Below are 21,868 nucleotides of genomic sequence, written 5' to 3'. Positions count from 1 at the left end.
CGCGTCACATAAGTGTGTCAGCAATAATTTTTTTATCTACATAAACGTAAACTGCATCTTACGCTATAAAGAAAATACAATGTGATCTCTCTCTCTCTCTCTCTCTCTCTCTCTCTCTCTCTCTCTGTTGAAAGAGTTCCTAAAATAAACCGTGAATTAAATGTAGAGAGCGTGTTAAGGAGATTAGAAAGGCAAGCCTTGAATTTGTGAAAAATCCGTAAAATTCGATTCGTTAATACATGTATAGGAATTAATTTAATACAAAATCTTTTTATAGACTATTTATATACTATGCATTAACCATAAAAAAATATTTACAATGTTAAGAAATATATTAACATATAAGGATATGCAGCGTAATTCATCCCGTAGTGTAAATCGCACGGAGTTGCAGTTTTGTAGAAATTGAAATTGATCAAATTGATATTGTAAATCGAGACAAACGACATTATGTTTCGGAAGCTAGATACTTCGTACTATAAATTAAACTAAAACAAAAGATATTCGGTAAACATTAACAAAATGGCGACAAAAATCAATTCACATTTTTTGCTATATCCTGAACTTATCTTTTCGAATTTTTCATTTTAGTAAACTGAAAAATATGTCTAAAGAACTGCTCTATCCAAGAATGCAAAAAACTTAATCGATTTTTTTTAATTTTAAACTTTTCCAGTTCTCTTAAAGTGAGACGTAAACAGTGAAATTATTAGTCTTTAGCATTATTTTCCAATTAATTAGTATTTTATTAAAACAATTGTTTGAAATGATGAAAAAAATAATTTTTCAACTATATAAGTGAGATGAAATTTGTAAATATCATAATACGCGCGCAATTATTTTTTATTTAAAAAATTATCAAATATTTTAAAAGTAACAAAATAAAAGTTGTAAGATACTAATTGATGTCAATACTAATTGTGAGAAAATAAATATAAATGTACTCGTTATTGTATTTAATAAATGATCAGTGTCATTTAATTTAAATTAGAAATATATAAATATTATGTTGAAGCAAATAATAAATATAGAAATAAATAACAACAAATATAGAAATATAAAAATGACATATATATAAATATAGAAATAACGAGATTATTTCAAATTCGATTAACTTGAGACTAACTTATTACGTACGCGATATTGCCATGTTTCCACTCATCATATTATTTGTTTCATGAATATTCTCATCGAAGAATCTAAATTTCTTTTCAATCTGTCTATAAATTTATATGATACTTCACTAAAATATACATAAATGTTCAGTTTATTATTATAGTAATATTTTAAACATCTGTCTTGTACACAAATATGTCAAATTGTCATGTTATAGAAGTTCTACATATATATGTGCTTGCACAATATAAATTTATAATTAAATATTTCAGAAACAATACAGTAAAAATTATTGAAATTTCTGATACGCATCGTTAGTTTAATTGACATTTTTATCATATTATAGATTTACACACACGTACATACAAACACGCATACATATACATATGTATATATACACATGCATATATACATATATATATATATATATATATATATATATATATATATATATATATATATATATATATAATGATAAATCTGTTATATATATTAAGTAGATATTATAATAACATAACTATTGCAATAATATTAGTAAATATAAAAAATAAATAAGTTTATATCTTTTATTCGATCAAATGCTAGAATTTCTTTAAGATCAGCGGTTTTCAAAAGATCGATGTGAAATTCGACCAAGCTATACGAGATATCGATCTATCGCGACAATTGTGTTGAATCATCACAGATAGATATCGCGAAGAAGTCGATAGGCCGTCGACTTACGTAAATCTCTAGTTTCGCCTTAGGAAACGATACAAAAATAATCGCTTTCAGACGAGAAACGTGGTCGCGACTTCCGGCAGTCTTTCCACATGATTTGCATGCTTTTGAGACGTACTCGTTGCGCGAGGGAGAAAAAGATAGACAAACAGAGAGGGAGAGAAAGATCGAAAGCGAAACCGGAATACTCTCCTCGAAGAGCGATTTACTTCTCACGGAGGAGAGACGGTATTTCTATCGATCGACAGTTGTGCTCACAGACGCGTGAAATACGTTACGATTAAAACGATCGCGACTTGCGGTTACGGTTAACGAGTATTACGGAATTCATTGTCGATACTCCTGCTGTTGCGAGAGGAATTAAATATACACGGAAAAAATATTATGGTAAATATGGCAAAATCTTTTACAGCGAAATTTGTAATCTTGTATCATAAAGAATTATTATATATTCTTCTACGAATTATTATATATCGAATTATTATATATTTTTGTTTAAAAAAATTTGTTTAAATTTGTTTAAAAAAATATTATATAGTTTTAATTTTTATAACCAAATTATTCCAAATTGAATATTTTTCTTATATCGTATATTCGGTAGATATATATTTTTATATCATATTATATCATATTATATATCATTATATCATATATTATCATATCATATATTCGATATATCGTATAAAGGACCTAGACAGCGCAAGATCCAGGGGATGTCTTGGGAACATTCTTAGGACGTAGGGACATTCTCAGAACGTTTTTAGAGAGGATGTTCTATGGAGATATGTGCTATTTAGAGAAAATGTTAAAAATAGGCCATTTTTGTCCCACCTAACGGTACCTTAACTAATCATTAAAAACTGTTTCTAGATCTCCAAGAAACAGAAAATAACAATTATTTGTCCACATCAAATCCGAGAAAAGTTATGAAAATTGGAATTTATTATTGATTGCTGAAACAGTCATAGAAGTGTTTTTTAAGCTTTGTACTTTTGATGTATCTGTAAAATAAAATTAATTACATAATTATATTTTAAGAGATGAATAGTAAATATAGAAAAGTTTTTTCTTTTATTATACAATATTTATATGTTGTAAAGAAATACAGACGGATACGGAAGAGGAGAAAAACCTACTATTTACATTTTTTTTTAATGTGTACTTAACAAACTCTTTGTTTGAGATATTTAAAAAGGAAAAAGAAAAGAAGGAAAATATCAAGGAGAGAGAGTCAGGGGAGTTATTAACATGTATGTATACTTGTATCACTTTCTCTTGGCTCTGCGACGCCAAAATTCTATCTTCTTAATGAACATATTTTGCACACAATATATTAATACATTAAACATGCATACATACGCATTCGTTATCTTAAAGACATGCCAGAGGTACAAAGTTTAAAAAACATTTCATATAACTATTTCAATAATAAATAATAAATTCTGACTTTCATTTTCCCTGCATCTAAAATAGTTATTTTCTGTTCCTAGAAACCTAGAAGATTCCAGAAACAGTTTTCAATAATTAGTTAAAATTTCGTTAGTAGGCCAAAAATAGTCTACTTTAAACACATTCTCCTTTACTGTGATCCTTTATTAGTGATTTATACTACAATTTCTGTACAGTCCAGTTTTATAAAAAAAACATTGTGGAAAGAAATATAATTTTAACGTAATTTTTATTGTAATATTTTCTTCATATACGTTACCACCCTTATAGGATCGGAAATGTTTATATCTTGTCTTTGACTTGTTTGTGGTTAATTCAGTAACGTTTAATAATATTATGATGTTACAAAGATTAATTTGACTATTACGAACGATTATCCCTCCCTTCCTCTCTTCTCTCTCTCCCCTCAAAAAAATGATCACTTATATCGTAAATCGATCAAATCTCGGTCGGATAATCCACCGTAATGAGCGAAAGTGATCGACCTTAGCAGTCCTAGGTACTTGAATCGTTTCAAGCCGCGACTCGATTTCTGTGACGCCACGCGCGGTAAACGTCGTTAAATGGTAGAAGCAGACCTTGAAACGCGATTGGAAAACTGAATATACGTGCATACCCGTTGATTACGGACTGCTACAAAACTGGACGAGCCGCGATTCCAAGAACACTTGAAAAATCACGGTCTTTCTTTTTCTCATATTTTACAAAGCCCATCGACTAATAGCAGTGTCTGCCGGGCCGCGTAAGAATCTTGTTAAGTATCACGGAAATGTGTACATCGACGCACACAAGCACAACATATAATTTAATCTACTCGGTAATTATTATAATTAAATGAAGTAATGAATTATGTTTTACTCTTAAGGATGCATTATTCATATTTAAAAAATAATAAAGAAAGTCTTAAAAATTACAGATTAATCTACATTACATCTAAAAGTGACACAAACAATGTGACATTGTTTTAGAACCGATCAAAAGTTAAACCACTTTGAAGTGTAAATTCAGCAAACATGATAACGCCATATAACGAATGAAATTACATAAACGATAATTATATGAGTTTTGTACGTAAGAATAATAAGTTACATAATATATAATTTATATAATATATAATTTATTTATAATAATAAGTTACATAATATATAATTTAATAATCTATTGTTTTTGTAAGTTATTGCAACTAAAACTGAATGATTAGAAGAACTATATAGAAGATTAAAGAAATTATATAGTTCTCATAATCATTCAGCTTTAGTTGCAATAACTACAAAATCTTTTATTAAACTATATATATATATATATATATATATATATATATATATACATATAAGATAAGATAAAATCAATATATAATATTCTATATACAAAACTTGTATAATTGTTCCCAATACAGTTACCACCATCATGTACTTTTGTGTGAGTGTGCTACTTGGGAGTATTTTTATCCGTGCTATTATGGAAATATATGAAATTACTATCTTGAGGAAAAGAAAAAATAATTAAAGATTAATGAAATTTTAATCTTTATATTAAATATCCAAAATGATGCATTGTGATTCATTGTGCCAAAATGTTTCATTGTGATTCAGAGATAACAGATTGAAAGTCAGAAATAATATATAATGAAGTAAAAAGATTATAAAATGTAAAGTTAAAATAAAAATATATTGTTATTTATCGTATAAAATCAGTACCTTTTCATACAGAAAATAGAAATATTAATGTATTTCTGTAATTTCCAGAGACTTTCTGCAAGGACCAAAGAGGTCCTTAATCGATTATTTTGGTCATAATTGCGAAACGCGACATTTTAATCTCGATATTCATAGGCAAATAATATCAAGTGTACAATCGCCCTATCATGACGTAATGCTTTACGCGACATGAAACTTGACGTCTCGTCGCCGCTGGCGCTACCATTCCTGATTACGTTCTATTGTACATTCATTTTGTCTTGCTATTCCCACGGTACTGGCGTGGCGGAGACAACATCTCGAAGGCAGCGTTGCTATGGCCGGCAAAAGGCGAGATCGAAATAGTCAGTCGAAAGCTGTCAAGATAAGCGAGTGAAAAAAAGCGTACGAAATGATATAATGAGCAGTAACGATGAAATTACGAATCCCGGAAGATTCGGTTTAAATTCACTTGCACAAGAAGTCTCGCTCAAATATCTCTTTACGTTCTACTTGTTCTTCACTTCCTCGTGTGAATAATTAACACGCTGAGCCATGCACGACAAATAGATGCTCATTGTCGACTCTAGTTATGAAATCTCCCAACGTGATAATAATGTTTCTGGCGGCGAATTAATGAAGTCTTTTCGTGCGCCATTGTGTTTCACGGCGGGATATTTGCGGGGCTCACTCCGCTCAGAAGCGAGATAGAATGTCCAACGATTTCTTCTTCGTTGACGAATTCGTTATAGCCGCGCTGCTCGCACCGCGGATTTACCCGCGAAATGTTCGATGCGAAAGGCCGACGTGAGATTACGATGCGATTACGATCGCGATCACGATCCCGATTATATAAGGATATTGCGACATCGGTCTGCTCATTTAAACCCATTCGTGTTTCAGATCCACGAGCACATGACAAGGGAAGAGATGCTATCGGTGTTTTACACGGGACACGAGTCCGGTAATAACAGCAAAAAAGTAACTTGCGGTGAGCGTACACGCGCGCGCGTTGATACCTTTTCCGTTCCTACTAACGTCGGGATACATGCGACGTAAACAATCACGAGAATTTCGGCACACCTCGACCGACGATAATGAATGAGACGAGCGGGGCGATGAGATCCTTGCACTAAAGCTTCTACATCTACGATGTACTCTTTGCCTCCTGTTTCTTATTCTCTGTCTTTTTTAAGCCTGATCTACAATGTGTTCTTTGCTTCCTGTTTCTTATTTTCTGTCTTTTTTTAGTTTAAGGTTTAAGGCTTAAGTCAGAAAAAGATCAAGAAAAAGTAATAGGAAGTAACACATTATAGATCATTATAAGTTTTAATTTAAGGCTTAAGATGTAAGTCAGAAAGAGATAAAGAAAAAGATACAGGAAGCAAATAACACATTGTGGATCAAGCTTAAGGATAATCAATCGCCTTGTTATCTTAACGCAACGACATTCCACGGTTTTAGGCAAAGTCACACTGAGGAAAAAATATGTGTTGTTTGCAACTACAGCCGCGTAGTGAAAAAATTATTATCAGGAGAACCATTTTCTCGTAACAGAGTTACAAGTACTTAATTATGTTCTTAATTAATTATAGATATTAATCGACGATTAATATGATCAATTTAATTCGATTGAGTGCGATTAGTATAATTCAATTGAGAACCATTTAATTGACAATTGATTTCAATGAATTCTATCATTAGATTGACGCTTAATATAAACAAAAGGGATTAAAGGTCACTCACGCAGAGAATTTTTCTCAAAAATATAAATATTCATTAATCGCAGAAAAATATCACAGTGGTTTTGGCCGGCTATACACACAAAAAATATAATTCTGCTATAAAAAGCGATTAAAGACCAAAGAACAAAAGTTCAAAGACCAAAGAATAAAACTACGAGAAAATAATTTTTTTCGGAAAGTATGGAAGAGTATGAGAAAAGAATTATGCCGTATCTAAAAAAATTAAATTACATTTTTCATGTACGTAATGCATTGCTTTAATATTATACGGAGAAAGACATTTAATTGTATTATCATATTGAACGAATCAGACGTTTTTATTAAAGAAAATAGAATCTCTTTAGCTCCTCGAATTTAATTCATAAGAAACAAAAATTTCGTTTCTTTCAATCAAAAATCTATTTAATCGATTTATTCGTGCAATTATTTATTTTGCAAATTATAACAAGCAATGTAACGTGACAGACAAGTTACGACTGCCTATCATTGTCCAGAAACACAACGAATATTCCGTTTGTCTGCTATTCTCATCGGCATAGATAATAAATTTATATATCATTAGATAACAAAATATGGAGTAGAGCGGGATAAGATGCTACACTTTTTAGATTTTCGGAGTTACAACTTTTTAAAAAATTTATTGCTGTGATTCACCATACAAATATGATAGAGATAACATTCCTCCGCGTATTTATGCCCGTAATGATTCTGTAAATGGTATATTTCAATAACTAATAACTAATAACTGATTTTGTAATAACTAAAAGTTGCAAAGTGATTATTTTGCCTTAATATCAGGTCATATCAGCCAAGCATTTAAAGTAAAAAAGCCACGTACAAAATAAATATACATCCTAATTAATAGTTCCCGAATCTCCACATTCCTTATTGCCGACTGTTAATTATGAGCCAATCTCGACCGTTAATATACTCAATTTCAATTTATGAGTGAAATTTGCTTTTATTGTCTGAAACTGTGTCATACACTACTAGAAATTTCAATCTAGCTAATAACACGTCACTTAAGTCCATTCAGTTATGATGGAGAGTATTAACACAAAATTTCAAGACTTGAAAATGTTCCTAAATCAGTTTTTTCTATTTCTTAAACAGAAACATTTCTGTCCAGAAAAATTTCTTAATTGTAATATTACTTCGATTTTAGTGATATTTTCAAAGAACAATATCTATGCTTTAAAAGGGATATTTGCGATTTCGTTTTCACTGTTCTTCTTGCGATAAATAAACAAAAGACTTGGCGAACATAACTTTTGGATTAAGAATAGACTCGGACTCTCCTACTTGATAAAACTATTCGCTTATTGCTGTCATAAATTTTGACTTCAGAATGAGTATATCCCAGTCGCGCAATACAAATCAATTATAAATTATACTATTAGTATGTTGCATTATTCAAGAAAAATTTTCTGCGTGTACATGACTCGTTCAGTACTTATTCAAAAGAAACTATACACGTGCGTATGTATAAATTATCGTTTTATTTCTTTTCTGTTATTCTCTATCAAACTTCCTGCGGCTGTCTACATGTTTCTCAAACTTTCAGTTAACGCGTCCGTGAAAAAGAAAGAGGAAGGCTCGCGAACAGGCCGTTAAACTTAAATCCGCCGTCATGAATCATACGCGATGAATATTCATCAATGCCATCATTCTTGTGTCGTTCTGACCTTAGAAAGGGTCGCCGTTATTCATCGTCGATTTCTGATGTAGTATAAACGCGGTTCTTCTTATTTTTTTTCTAGCAGCCAACTGGCATGTTAAATATAAAAAATTGACCGAAAGAAATCGTCGATCCTAAAATATCAATCATAATTTTCGTACGTTAATACACTAATATACGATACGCAAGACTGACGTGTATATTTAAAGCGCCATATCATCGAAATAAGAGACTTCCAGTGAATTTTTTGCGAGGTACACAAAGCTAATCTTTAGCTATTGAATGCATGCACATAAAGAAATATATATTACTTTCAATACTGAAAGAAAAGATCAGGTAAAACAAATGAAGTTTCTGGATTGACTAAATTTGGTTACACCAACTGCAATAGAGTCAAATTAAATAAATTGGTAAATGTTTACATTTATATATACGAATCACAAATCAAATATATTATATTTGATTATATGTACTGAAGAATGAAGAGACATAAACACTTTAAACTTAAATACGCGTTCATGTTATTTTAATGTTATGTCAATTAATTTCTAATTGAACCAAAAAAGTTTTTAGATATTTTCATTTAGAAATATATTTTGAACTATTTCACTAAATTTCATAAGAATCAGAACGTGTATTCCTTTTCGGAATTATATTCAAATAATATTTTTTGTGTATATGTATTTTTTAATGTAACTGTGAGATATAAATACGTAACAATATCTCTTACTTAGTACCATTACGACGGATAATCACCCAGATTAACGTTGTAAACGCGTTTTTAATCCGAAACCATAGTGCCGCCGTACGAAGTCGTGCCTGTTTTGCACACGATGCACAAGAGGAGCATAGACGCGAAACCGCAGATTCACCTAAAGGCCTTCGGCAAGGATATCAACCTTTCCTTGAAGCCTACGGAAGGTTTGTTAACAGCTAACAGCCTGCCAATGTGGACCGTCACCAGAAACGCGTCGCAACCTGACGGCCTTCATTACGAAAGGGTGAAAGATGTAAGTGACCTCTTTCAGTATATTATTGACGAGGATTCGCAGCCTTCTTGAAGCTAGATTTTCTCGCGCCAATAATACTAATTAACAGAGTTATATAAGATGTGGCATTTAAATAAAGACTCCTAAATATATAAAAAATTAAATAAAATAAAAAAATAATGTTTCAGACTAAAGTCGTAAGGTTCCAAGAGAGACGTACGATAGTGTTCAGTTTATGGTTCTCAAATTCTTTCAAAGATTAGTTTAAATTTTTTTAATCGATTCCTAAAGTCGTTCTGCATATAAGTACTGGGATAAAATTATCGAAAATATCTTTCGAGATATTTTATATTTTTTAGTATAAGATGAAATATATATCTCATAAAATATTTATTTTTCTATAATCTTATATTTTGTACGTAGAATGACGGATAAAATCGACTGTTGTAAAAAAACTGACAGACCTTAAGTAAAATTCCGTTGCATTTTGTAGATTTATTTATTGATACACAAGTGTGCGAACTTTAGTATCGTCGATCAATTTTTTTCATTTTACATACAATTACATATAATTACATACAATTTTTCTCGTTTTACATTCATTTTACATACAAAAGTATTAAGATAAGATTATTGGAAAGTGAATATTTTACGAGATATTTCATATCTTGTATTAAAAGATATTAGAATAAAATATTAGAATAAAATATCTTAAGAAGTATGTATAAATTATAGTTTACAGAAAAGAAATAAAACGATAATTTATACATACACACGTATTCACTTTACGACGATTTTATCCCAATGCATTTATACGTAGAACGACTCTAAAAATCGATATGTTAAAAAATATTATGATTCCATTAAAAAATCTAAACTAACCTTGAAAAGATCTTGGCGCATCTACCATAAAGTCAAACCCCAATATCATTATTATATATCCCCCTTGAAACCTAACATTTGTCTGAAATATTTTTTTTAAATTTACTATATTTTTACGTGTATTTACTTATATTTAAGTGTCCAAATTTAAATGCTATACCTTATATGCAGGTTTTAGTAATTATTATATGCACAGTTAGTAATAATTGCCACCTGAAATATTTTCGAAGTAAAAAACAAAGGTGATCTTCAGATCTTTGACGTTACTGTAGGCGAAAAAAAAATTGGTTAAATCTGAATTCAGGATACATTAACTAGGCTGTTTGATAAAAAGTGAACGGGCCATTTATACGGGAATACATATTAACGGGAATTTTAATTAACCAAGCAAATTTGGTTTCATGCCTAATTAAAGTAATCAGACAAGTTTGATTACAATAATAAAATTATATTACAACTTCTTACTAAAAATTTTATTACTTTTTTAATTGAAAATTGTTTCTTAAAGTGTTAATGTGTGATTTTACTTGAAATTAACCATTCAATAGATTCAATATTATATTGTATTTAAATAAATTGTCTTTATTCTGGTGAAATTTGAAACCGGGACCTCCGGATTATAAGTCGTCTGTCTATGCGCTACGCCATACTCAAAAGAATGTTTTGTTGATCCAAGTAGAATTCTAAATATAGTTTATCGCTGTTTTTGTATCTGCTAGAAGATTGTGATAGAATTTACAGCAGCAACATTTTAGCGACATCTGCTGGCATATTTAAGTAAATGTGAGGATTATACATTTGTTTATCTCTCGTTACTAGTCTTTTTTTATAGTCGCTTTTATGTGACTGACCTTAATTTGAATTGGTCACAGAGAGATTTTCTTACTAAACTTCACAAATGGCTCAGATAGAAATTTTGTCCCTGTCATCTATATTGATTAAATCATATGCGATCTCGTAATGTTTGCTAGTCATTTAATCATCTTAACAAACTTCTTTTACACAGATAATTTTCATTATGATTGCAAGAATACTTTTTTGAATGTATTTCTTCAATTAACAGATCTGTTATATATTATATAATCTATATTATAATCAGCGTTGACTATCTGAATATATGATTATAATAAACAGAAATTCCGTTTAGTTCAACTAACAGTCGTTCAACCAAATATGTCACGTTAATACATTTTTTCGCGTGTAGTCATAATAACCACTCACTTGAATATTAATATCACATATGCAGTAATCAAATTCTGACCGGTATTACATCTAAATGCTCTGGTTGCATACTGGAATATCTCGTTATAATAACCAGGAAGTTTGTTTATCTATATTAAAAGCTGCTTAACTAAATATGTCAAATATGCTCCCAGAAGCTAAGAAATCATTACAGCAATATTATGACAACATTATTCAGTAATGTTTATAGATATATTGTTTGAAAACAATAATAAAAACAACGTATTAAAATCGATATATTATTACATAGAACATCATTATAAACTTGGACTCTGAGATTTCAGTAATATTAAAATTACATATAGTCATAATGTTAAAAGCAACAATGCATTTACGTTTTTTGAAATTCTGATATTCACTTTCTCAGCATGTACAAACAATATCTTCTGGAAGAAATAAATTTCCCTATTGCAATGGTCGAAACAAACAAATGTTTCACCATTTCGCTTAAAAATGAAAAAAAACTAGTCAGTCACTATTGTCATCTGAAATATCTTCCGAGTAAGGAACAAGATTGACCTTCAGATTTGCGAAATTACTCTACTTAGAAAAGAAGCATCTTACGGTGGTAATTATTTTTTTTAACACTAGATTTATGAGACAATTTGACCATAAATTTAACGGGTTTCGGATTTCACGAGCAAAATTACAGAAATTATTATTATTATTTTCTAGCAATTTTTTGACTTTTATTAATGGAATGATACGAATATATATCTAAATTATTCATTTACTCCTCAGATTTATAATTTTGAAATTCTCTATGTCGTGTACCTATTTTTCCGGATACTCGTCAAATTGACCGTCAAATTGTCTCGTAAATCTAGTGTTGAAAAAAATAATTACCACCGTAAGATGCTTCTTTTCTAAGTAAAGTAATTTCGCAAATCTGAAGGTCAATCTTGTTCCTTACTTGGAAGATATTTCAGATGACAATAGTGACTGACTCATCCTGTATAACTCGTCAAAAATTTGTAACGAATCGTTCAAGTAACGAAAGTTTTACGCGCCAGAATTGCACCTCTGAGAATTAACCAATCATTTTCTGGGGACGCAATCGTTCCTCTTATTTCCAGGTTGACGTGGATATCGGTGACATCTATCAAGACACGGAGAACATGGCTTCCATTCTGCTGCACCAGGACACGAATGGGAAAGTGCGCCTTGTAAGCGGCCATTCTTTCTTAATGTCCCTTTCGTCACCACCCTATTATTGCGAGTCGTCTTTCGTCAACTGGCACAACTCGCTTAGGACCCGTGTTATAATTATAGCAACATCGCAATTTATCGTGCCGCACGGCGTATGGTAAAACTATACAATACGACTTGCAACAAAATAAGAGCTAATAAAATGTTAACTTTCATATATGTCTTTATTTCGACTTTAATTTACGTAACTACAAATATTCTTCTTTTCATTCATCTTTGGAAATTATTACGAATTAAAATGTAAATGTGAAGAAATTGTTAAAAAAATCTTTCATGGAAAGCGTTTTGTCAATACTTTCCAATGTAAAACACCTTAGGGGTTTGTAACAATATACCCTTTCATACATGTTAAGAACATCTAACAAAATGTGAGTTTATAGACAACTCACTTGTATAAGACCGACAGCATTAAAAATTTGTTTTCCAATATATTTTACAGCGATGCAACAGTATGCTGCATAACTTCTGCATTTTAACACGCTACTCCTGCGTCGTTTCCATATATTTAGTTTTCAAAAAAAGAAAAAAGGCTTTTAAGAACTTTAAGTCTTAAAAAGTATGAAATAATTTTGAGTTAATATTCCTATATACCTAAAATATTTGAACTATATTATAAATTTTGAACTATATTAGAAATTTGCATGGAAATTTGCCTAATTGAGTCAAATAATCTCATACTTTCTTTTTATTATTTATCTCCCTACAGTTATAAAGTTAGTTATCTATTCTGCTTAAAAAATTTAATAAGGATTGATAAAAATATACACAAAAATTGAAAATATTTTTATTTTAAATATTTAATTGAAAATATAACTTTACCTATGTGAACTTATTTCCATTGGAAATTTTAATTTCTCACATTTCAGTTCATATAAGAATGTTATTATAAGTCTTTTGTTTTATACCGCGTAACTGGCTCTTAAAACGATTAAATATTATACTAAATGATTAAATATTTATCCGAATATACATACCTTCCTGTATAATTGTAATATTTTTTATTAAATACACGATTTTCATTGATCATTTATTTTTCTTATATAATTCTATCAACATCTTTTAAACAGGGTATCTAATTTCTTTTTCGTGCCGACTTCTAATATCTGTAAAATAATAAAATAGTTTATAGGTATATAGAAATATTGATTTAAAATTGTTTCATATTTTTTAGGACTTTTAAGGTTTATGAAAACTGTTTTTTTTTAAGTTTTTTGTTTAGGACATTTTAATTATTTACTAAAAGTTTGCTTTTGAAGTTGATCAAAAAAAGATTTTCGTTGAAGTCAGTTAAAGATAAAAGTTTCATTTTATATATCTAAATTTTCTCAGAATTTCAAAAAAGTAATAGATTTACCTAATTTTCAGGTCACTTGGACAAGCCCAGATAATAATATTAATCTATGAACTTTGCACTTGCAATATATTGAATAAGTTACAACAAGTTTCATTTTAGTATCTCTGACAGTTCCCGAGTTATAAGGAAATATACAAACAAACATGTATAGAGAATTGCATATATACTTAGCTATTCCTTAATCATATTCTAATTGAGTTACTAAAAATTTTCGACCTAACGCATTCGTTTCTAGATAGTCAAGGGTCGTGACTGTTTATTATTCGAAGAAGCTGCAATGATGACACGTGTCAAGCAACTGTGACACTTGGACAGATTGATGTTTTGTTTGCGTTTATAATTGCGATTATCCGTTCATGTGTCACGCGTAATCGTGACATTATTAGTGGTAACATAATCATAAAATATGAATAACGATAAAAGCACTATGTTTGCTACCTCACAGCCTCTGAAAAGATACAATTTAAAGATAAAAGGTGACATCATCTGTTTGAGAAATATAATAAATATACTTCTACGTATAACTGGATATTATCTATTGTTTAATTAAATATTAAATATAGATTAACAGGACTAGTTAAGAGGACTCATCGTTGCTGTTTCTTCGAATAATCAACATTCACGACCCTTGACTATCTAGAAACGAATGCGTTAGGTTGAAAGTTTTTAGTAACTCTCGGTTAGAACACATGGCTAGGAAATGGCTAGGCATATATGCAATCCTCTGTACGGAAAAAAAATTTTATTGGATCAAACAAATGTCTGATGAAATATCAACGAAGCAGAAGTGACTAGAATTCTGTTCAAAATAACAAGATTCTAGTTAACTAGAAATCTTATTTGATTCATCGGACATTTTGTTAATCCAAACAAATTTTGTCTCATATACATGTAGAACAAACTGAGAAACTCTTTTTTTGAAATTGGCTAAAAAGAATATGGAGCATGTTTTGTCAACTGATACGCATTGTATAGTTTTACCTGAATATCTTCTCGTGACGAGACAGGGCCATTTACCGAAACGTCCAAATTTACGCTGATGCAATATTTAAATAATTTTTTTGTATTTTACAAAACGGAAATATAACGGAAAAACAAGTTCCTTTGGAACTTGTGGAAAAAAAATATCCAACATATCTAGGCATTTCTAGCCATTTCTTCGGTGAAGTTACTCAAATACCGACGACATAGCATAGTGGTTTTGACATTTCCCCTTTACACTCGCGCAACCGACGTTCTCCTCGCCGGTCGGAATGAAATCTAACGCGACGGTATTGTGTCTACGAATACATAAGCCAATAAACTCGCGCGCATCGATCCTATCTTTCGCCTCTCGCGGTCTGCAATTTTATGAGAAAGAAGGACGCTGTTCCTAATAATTTCATGTTCAAACGAGCGTGACTGAATTTCTCTTACAAAGCTTAATTTTTATGCCATGAGGAAACGGTCTGCACATGGCGCACATTTTAGATTCATTTTTATCATACTTGTCATTTTGACGATATAAGAAATCGTGGTTTTCTGCTTCTGCTCGATCGCGAGCCAAATCTCGCCAAATTTCGAGAATTCGAAAGATCGCATGTGAATTTACGTAAATTTTACAAGCGTCACACGCGATGTGTTCGCGAACGATATGGAACGCGGATAAGTACACAAGCATCACAATGCGCGTTACACCTCGTAGAGGTTGCGAAAGTTCATCGCCCGGTGAGATTTTTCATCCACCTGCGTAAGGATTCGATCGAGTGACGATAAGACCGATTGTGCGTAACCCCAGTTCGGCGCGTGGGAGTCCCCGGTGAAATTTGAACGAATGCGAAATCGTAATGTCGCCTGTATAGGCTGGCGCATAATATAGCTTACTTACATAATGTGCGATAAAAGCGTTGTTCTAAGTGATCCCGTGTGTCCTGACCTTTCGCTTTCACTCCCCCTACCTCGATCTGACCAATGCACCGTTCAGACCGCCGATCGAACGGCTCGATCATGTCTGGATCGGAAATACGCGCGCGCGCTCCAACAATTCGCAACGCTACGAAACACGTTCAGGATCCGCGATGGAAACATTCGATTTAACGCGCGCCTCGATCTGCTATGTATAATTTATATGTTCCGCGATATAGATCTGCGTACGGTCGAAGCTTTTGTGCGATACGTACGAAGATCGAAAAAATTAGCTTCTTACAACTTCGTTCCGCGACCAGCGCACCGTCTGGCGTAACTACAGCGTCAATTATCATTATACAACGTCTATGTTTGTTATTATTATTATTATTGTCATTATTATTATCATGAGATATTTGTCCACACATATGCAGAGTTTGATAATAACTAGGTAATCAGTTAAAAGTTAAGTTAAAAAGTTCATAAACGTTCATAAAGTTTGCACTTAGTTAATTTTAAATGAACCCAAATTTTAACTTGAGCTAATTATTTTAAAATGTATCAATTTAATGTATGTATGACGGTCGATTTCATATATTTGCTACATTTGTTCGTTTAGAATGTGGCTGATTTCGTTAAAACGATGTTTGTTTCTTCAGGACGGAACTATCGGTTCGGAATTAGTTATTCGGCCACTGCCAGAACGGGTTCTGCAAGAAGTAGTGAGCAAATCGCCAGCTCTTCGGGAATCCACATTACTGCCAAACCTCACCGAGAACGAGAACTTGAGACGCACGAGTCACCACGTCATTTTCAAAAAAGTGGACCGACCCGTCAGTGATGAGTACAGCGACTTTTGTGAGTGTGTGCTATACACGGGACAATACGAAACAGTATATAGGGCGAAGAGTGAGCGGTAGAACTCTTACGTACTCTTACGCGATGCAAATATTTCAGCGCTCATGGAACCCGATCATCTAGCCAAGAGATATAGGATCAAGCGTTCGACCAACAACAGGTCGAAACGCGAAGCACCATACGTTATTTACCCGGAAATCCTTTGTATTGTGGATTACGATGGGTACAGGTGAGTCGACTAATGTAATACATAAGTACATTGGGAAAAAGTTTGATAATAACCATTAAATCTGGATAATAGTTACCAAATATCTTGGTGAAATAGTTTCAACTAAACTCTCTCTTGTAGGTGAATACAATCAAATAATCTGGTAAGTATCAATAAATAACCTTAGTAAAGTTTAATATCTGTTGTTGAAACTTGATGACTATTACCGATTTATTTGAAACAAAGCACCAATCAATTTTTCAAACAAAAGCATTTAGTTTAATTATGCTACATTATGTGATAAATATATAAAGTGACAAAGTATTCTGCTAATAATTGAACTATTTAATAATTATTACCAATAATTATTTTGTCTTATTTACCAAATCATTTAATTGGTTCAACTAAATAAGAAACTTGTTTTACTAATTATTTTGTAATTATTATCAGAGACGGTTGGTGATTATTACCATATTTGATACTAATTGCCAAATATTGCACTAAAACGCTCGACCAAGTACGTTTGTTAACTATTACAAGACTTTTTTTTAGTGCGTATCATATAGAGATAATCGAAATTAACAAATTATATAAGTAGGCTTTCTAAGTACATAACTCTCTCTCTCTCTCTAAAATAAGAAAAACACGGCCAATAAGAGTCAGTCGCAGATTAGCTCTAACTCGACTAGATATTAGTGCGAACAATAATTTTATTTAAACAAACTATATAAGAGGAAATGACAATATACTCTTACTTTTATTACTTTTATCGTATTGTTCACATTTTCCTAGCCATTATATCGCGTATAATATTATTTTCACCTTTTCTCTTCCTATTTTAACGCTTTCTCCTATAATGGTTACCATAGAGGTTCTCCTGTAATGATGCAAATTATTAGTATTTGTATAAGCATCGCGTTGGTATTCACAACAATAAGTGTGAGCAGTCAAGTTACAACGTCTACTTTTCTCGTTATGTGCAATTTCGCTTTAATATTTATCATTTTTAGCACTTATGCGAACCGATCCTATTTTCTCGTTTCAGATTGCACGGCGGCGATAACGTGCAGATAAAGAGGTACTTCGTATCTTTTTGGAACGGAGTGGATCTGCGGTACAAGTTATTGAAAGGTCCAAAAATACGTATCAGTATAGCGGGAATAATCATCTCACGGGTAAGAGACAGACATCTAATTGTTTTCGATTATTCTATATATTTGCTTTATAAAATTCGTACCAAATTTTGGCTCGAATATCTTATTTTTGTTAAGTTCGTCGAAATTTCCTTACAATCGAAAATCTCGTGTATAATAAGTGGCATTTATTGAAAATATAAGATATATTGCTGTTTGCATTCCGGCGTTCTGCATCCTCCGTCCTGACTTTACAATTTAGTATCCTGCTCTTAAAGATTGATTGTGTATCTTAGAAAATTACAAATGTGAACTCGAAAAACGGTGTTTATAGTCAGATCTTATATTTAAAATTGTCTTTGGAATTATTGATTAGAAAAAAATTGACTATTTGAGATACTTGCAACTAAAATTGACTTTTCATATATGTTTCTTGAGATTAGCATGCTATTTGTAATTTCTATTTTTAATATCTGCTAAACTACATGTGAGATTTTAATGAAAATATACTAAGATATTAAAGACGATTATTACTAATAATTGCGCTATTCTTTTCATATTTCTTGTACAAAACTTACATAAATGTGTGTTGCTTTGTTTTACAATATTCGCTCTAGGAAAGCGAGACGCTAGCAACAAAAGAAGCTAGCGACAAGCGTCAAGAAAAACTCAGTGTAAAATAAACGCTCAGTGTATCTTTTTAGAACGTCTCAAACCGGAAAACAGCAATATATCATATATTTTCAAGTGTGTTAAACCATTTATTATAAGAAGTATCCAATTTTAACGAACATTTGATAAATTTAACGAGAATAAGGAAATATTCAACAAAAATTCTCTTGGTATAAATTTAATATAGATTTAAATACACAAGTCCTAGAGAGTTTTTATTTTTGTTATTTTTCCTCTCGAAAATTGATATAAATTTTCTGAACAACCCAGTTCTGTATATACTGAACCGGATAATTAACTGTTACTCATTTCCCTTCGGCTATACACTGGAGAAAAAGTATCTGAAAAATAGAAATATTTTTTATATTTCAGTATTTTTATAAAAAATATTGATTAGGTGTGAACTGATAACATTTTTACTTATACTGATATACATATTTTTATATTGAGAAAAAGATTTTTTCAAGTGATAAAATATGCATTTTCTCAAAACCGTATCTTTTCATGAAAGCAATTGTTTGTTCTCTTTAAATAAAAGAATTTAGATTTAAGAATATATACTAGTAATCCACCAAATAAATAATTTTTGTTTTTTAGACATTTTTTCCCTCTGTGTATGAATCTTTTGACGAATCAAAATAATTTTTTAGCCGCATATAACATTACATAAAACCACATAATAAATAATATTATTTTATATTTAGCAATTAGTAATTTTCTTACGATCACAATACTTCCTGTGCTAGCGATTTAAGATCTCCTTTCTAAACTTGAGAAAGTTATGATCTCCTAAAGAAAGTATTCATCAAAACAAAAGAAAAAAAAATTAGCGGCCGTTAGGAAATGCGGTAGCGACGGAACACTTCGTGCAAGCTAAAATCGCGTTATATCCAGGGACGGGACGCGACGCCGTACTTAGAAAGGAATCGCGTGGGAAGAGACGCAATCGACTCGGCAGCCGCTCTGACTGACATGGGCAAATATCTTTTCCGGGAGAGGAGACTTCCTGTATACGACATCGCCGTTGCCGTTACAAAGTAAGAGTGCCCGATCTGTAAGGAGACGCGCGCGGCTTAAGCGAGTCGCAGCATACAACGACACACACTCGTTGATAACCCAAACTTTCCATTTATTATTTCAATAAGCAGCTAAAACCGCTAATAGATTTTTTATCTCTGCAAAATGATACGATAACACACGCGCGCGTGAGTACACCTTTTTGATATTTCAGCAATGAATCTGAATGTTCCAATTTAATTTAATTTTCGCGCACATCGACTTGATAATAATATCATGTTCTTGATGGAAAAGTTTCCATTGAAATCGTGAATGTGTAAAAGGAAAAAAGAACTTGATCACGGACTTCTTGCACACGATACATCGTGTATGATCTGTAAGAATTTTTATGAAGGATTCTTTTATAGAAAACTTTTCCATCAAGGATATAGAGCTCTGTCCCGACGTTCATAAAGACCGTGACCGCACCGTTTCTTCTTGCGCGCTACGACCGATATCGTTTATTATAATCATTATGATCTATTCTGATGATTTCATACTCTCGATTTTTATCCCGCAAAACAGGTATGATATGTGCCGTCGTAGGAAAGGCGGCCGCTGCACTAAGGGAACTGCCGGTATGGTTTATTACATAGATCACGCTTCTTTATTGTTACTTTTTTTTTACATCTCTCGTACTGTATACCTTACATTGTACAGCATCCGCTAGCTTGTATATAGTTGACGGTACTGACGGAATAGTAATGGTGATCTAGTCTAACAGGTGCAGTAGCATTGTTAAGGGAGTTCAAGTCTCGAGGAAGATATTCCTTCCTAGAGTGATACGGTGAGAATCAGTATTAAACGCGTGTTGCAAGCAATTCGCGATTCGATTGCTCCGTAGTGACACATTGGAAAGAACGAGGAAGTAAGAATATCTTTCTTGCATGAACCTGTATGATATGAGGGCGACGAATGGAATTGAGAGACTTGTAATTACCCGTCTGCGAGACAATGTATTTGCAATTCACCAGAGCTTCTTACGCACATCCGAGCGAGGAGCGAATGAGCGGGTATATGGTACCACTAATCTTACCAATTAATAACGCGCGCTTAACGGCCGTGCATCGTTGTTATTACGCCGATTAATCGCGCTAATCGCGGTAATGTGATTTCACGCGCAGAACGTATCCGGTAAATCCGTAAACTTGGAAACATATCGCCGTTTGTACGACCCACACCCAAGTGTAAGATTCAGAAAACTTTTTATTTATACAACTAAATTATATTATAAAATCGTACATTTGTGTACATGGTGAGTCACACTTAACATTAGATTCCAAAATATCTTTGTTGTTTTTTTATATTAGAAGGAAATATGCAAGAAATAATTTGTAGTGTGAAAGTATAATTTTTTTTTATTGACTACAATATTGATCCAACTAAACAATTTGTTTCTTACACATTTTCTTCTAATCCTTTTTAGTCTTCAATTATTGCCGGCAACTCAGGAAATATAATTAATATATTATTTACTCGGTTTTGAGTAAACAAAACGATAAAATTATATAATTAGTTCAAGAATTTTTGTTTAGCGTGTCCCCGACATATTAAACTCAAAACCCAAAAACATTTTATTCAAAGATAATTCTAATTATTCATTAACTTTAAAAACGGTTTGAGCTTTATATTAATATTTTTTAAAAATCTACGTCTATATAGTGAGTATTAATTTAAAACTATGAATTGTATATCGTGACTAGTATTTATAGAAGTTACTCAGCATACGTAAAAAAGATCTCAAAAGTTTTAAATAAATTTGATTAATATTTTTCAAATATTTGTGTTTTCTGGTATTTTTAAAAATTTTCTAGATAAAGTGGTTACAATATTAAGAGTTGCCAATTTTTTATCGAATGACTAAAGCTTCAATCTTTGAAACGAGCTTTTTTCGGAATTGATAAGCCAAAAATTGTTAAAATAATTTTTGGGAATATCTGTGTGTGTGGGATATATATATATATATATATATATATATATATATATATATATATATA

General features: G+C 31.5%; 1 protein-coding gene across 10 annotated transcripts in view; it reads left to right on the top strand.

Moving 5' to 3' along the window:
- LOC116841492 (A disintegrin and metalloproteinase with thrombospondin motifs 1-like) overlaps positions 1-21,868 on the top strand; it is a 90,230-nt gene that overhangs the window by 51,714 nt on the left and 16,648 nt on the right. For 8 of the 10 annotated variants that reach the window (XM_032809488.1, XM_032809489.1, XM_032809490.1 and 5 more), the window contains 7 exons: positions 5,865-5,952; positions 9,183-9,394; positions 12,574-12,663; positions 16,604-16,802; positions 16,902-17,031; positions 18,056-18,185; positions 19,710-19,852. In XM_032809488.1, the coding sequence (XP_032665379.1) occupies positions 5,865-5,952; positions 9,183-9,394; positions 12,574-12,663; positions 16,604-16,802; positions 16,902-17,031; positions 18,056-18,185; positions 19,710-19,852 (992 nt within the window). Of the gene's footprint in view, positions 1-5,864; positions 5,953-9,182; positions 9,395-12,573; positions 12,664-16,603; positions 16,803-16,901; positions 17,032-18,055; positions 18,186-19,709; positions 19,853-20,396; positions 20,450-21,868 lie in introns of all 10 variants that reach the window. The other 2 variants (XM_032809494.1, XM_032809495.1) reach the window with 2 other exon arrangements.

Source organism: Odontomachus brunneus, unplaced genomic scaffold (assembly GCF_010583005.1).
Source record: "Odontomachus brunneus isolate Ranch 3 - 2012 unplaced genomic scaffold, Obru_v1 Obru_scaffold_016, whole genome shotgun sequence".
Taxonomy (NCBI): domain Eukaryota; kingdom Metazoa; phylum Arthropoda; class Insecta; order Hymenoptera; family Formicidae; genus Odontomachus; species Odontomachus brunneus.
The sequence above is the reverse complement of the archived record's forward strand: the minus strand, read 5'-3'. Positions and strand labels throughout refer to the sequence as shown.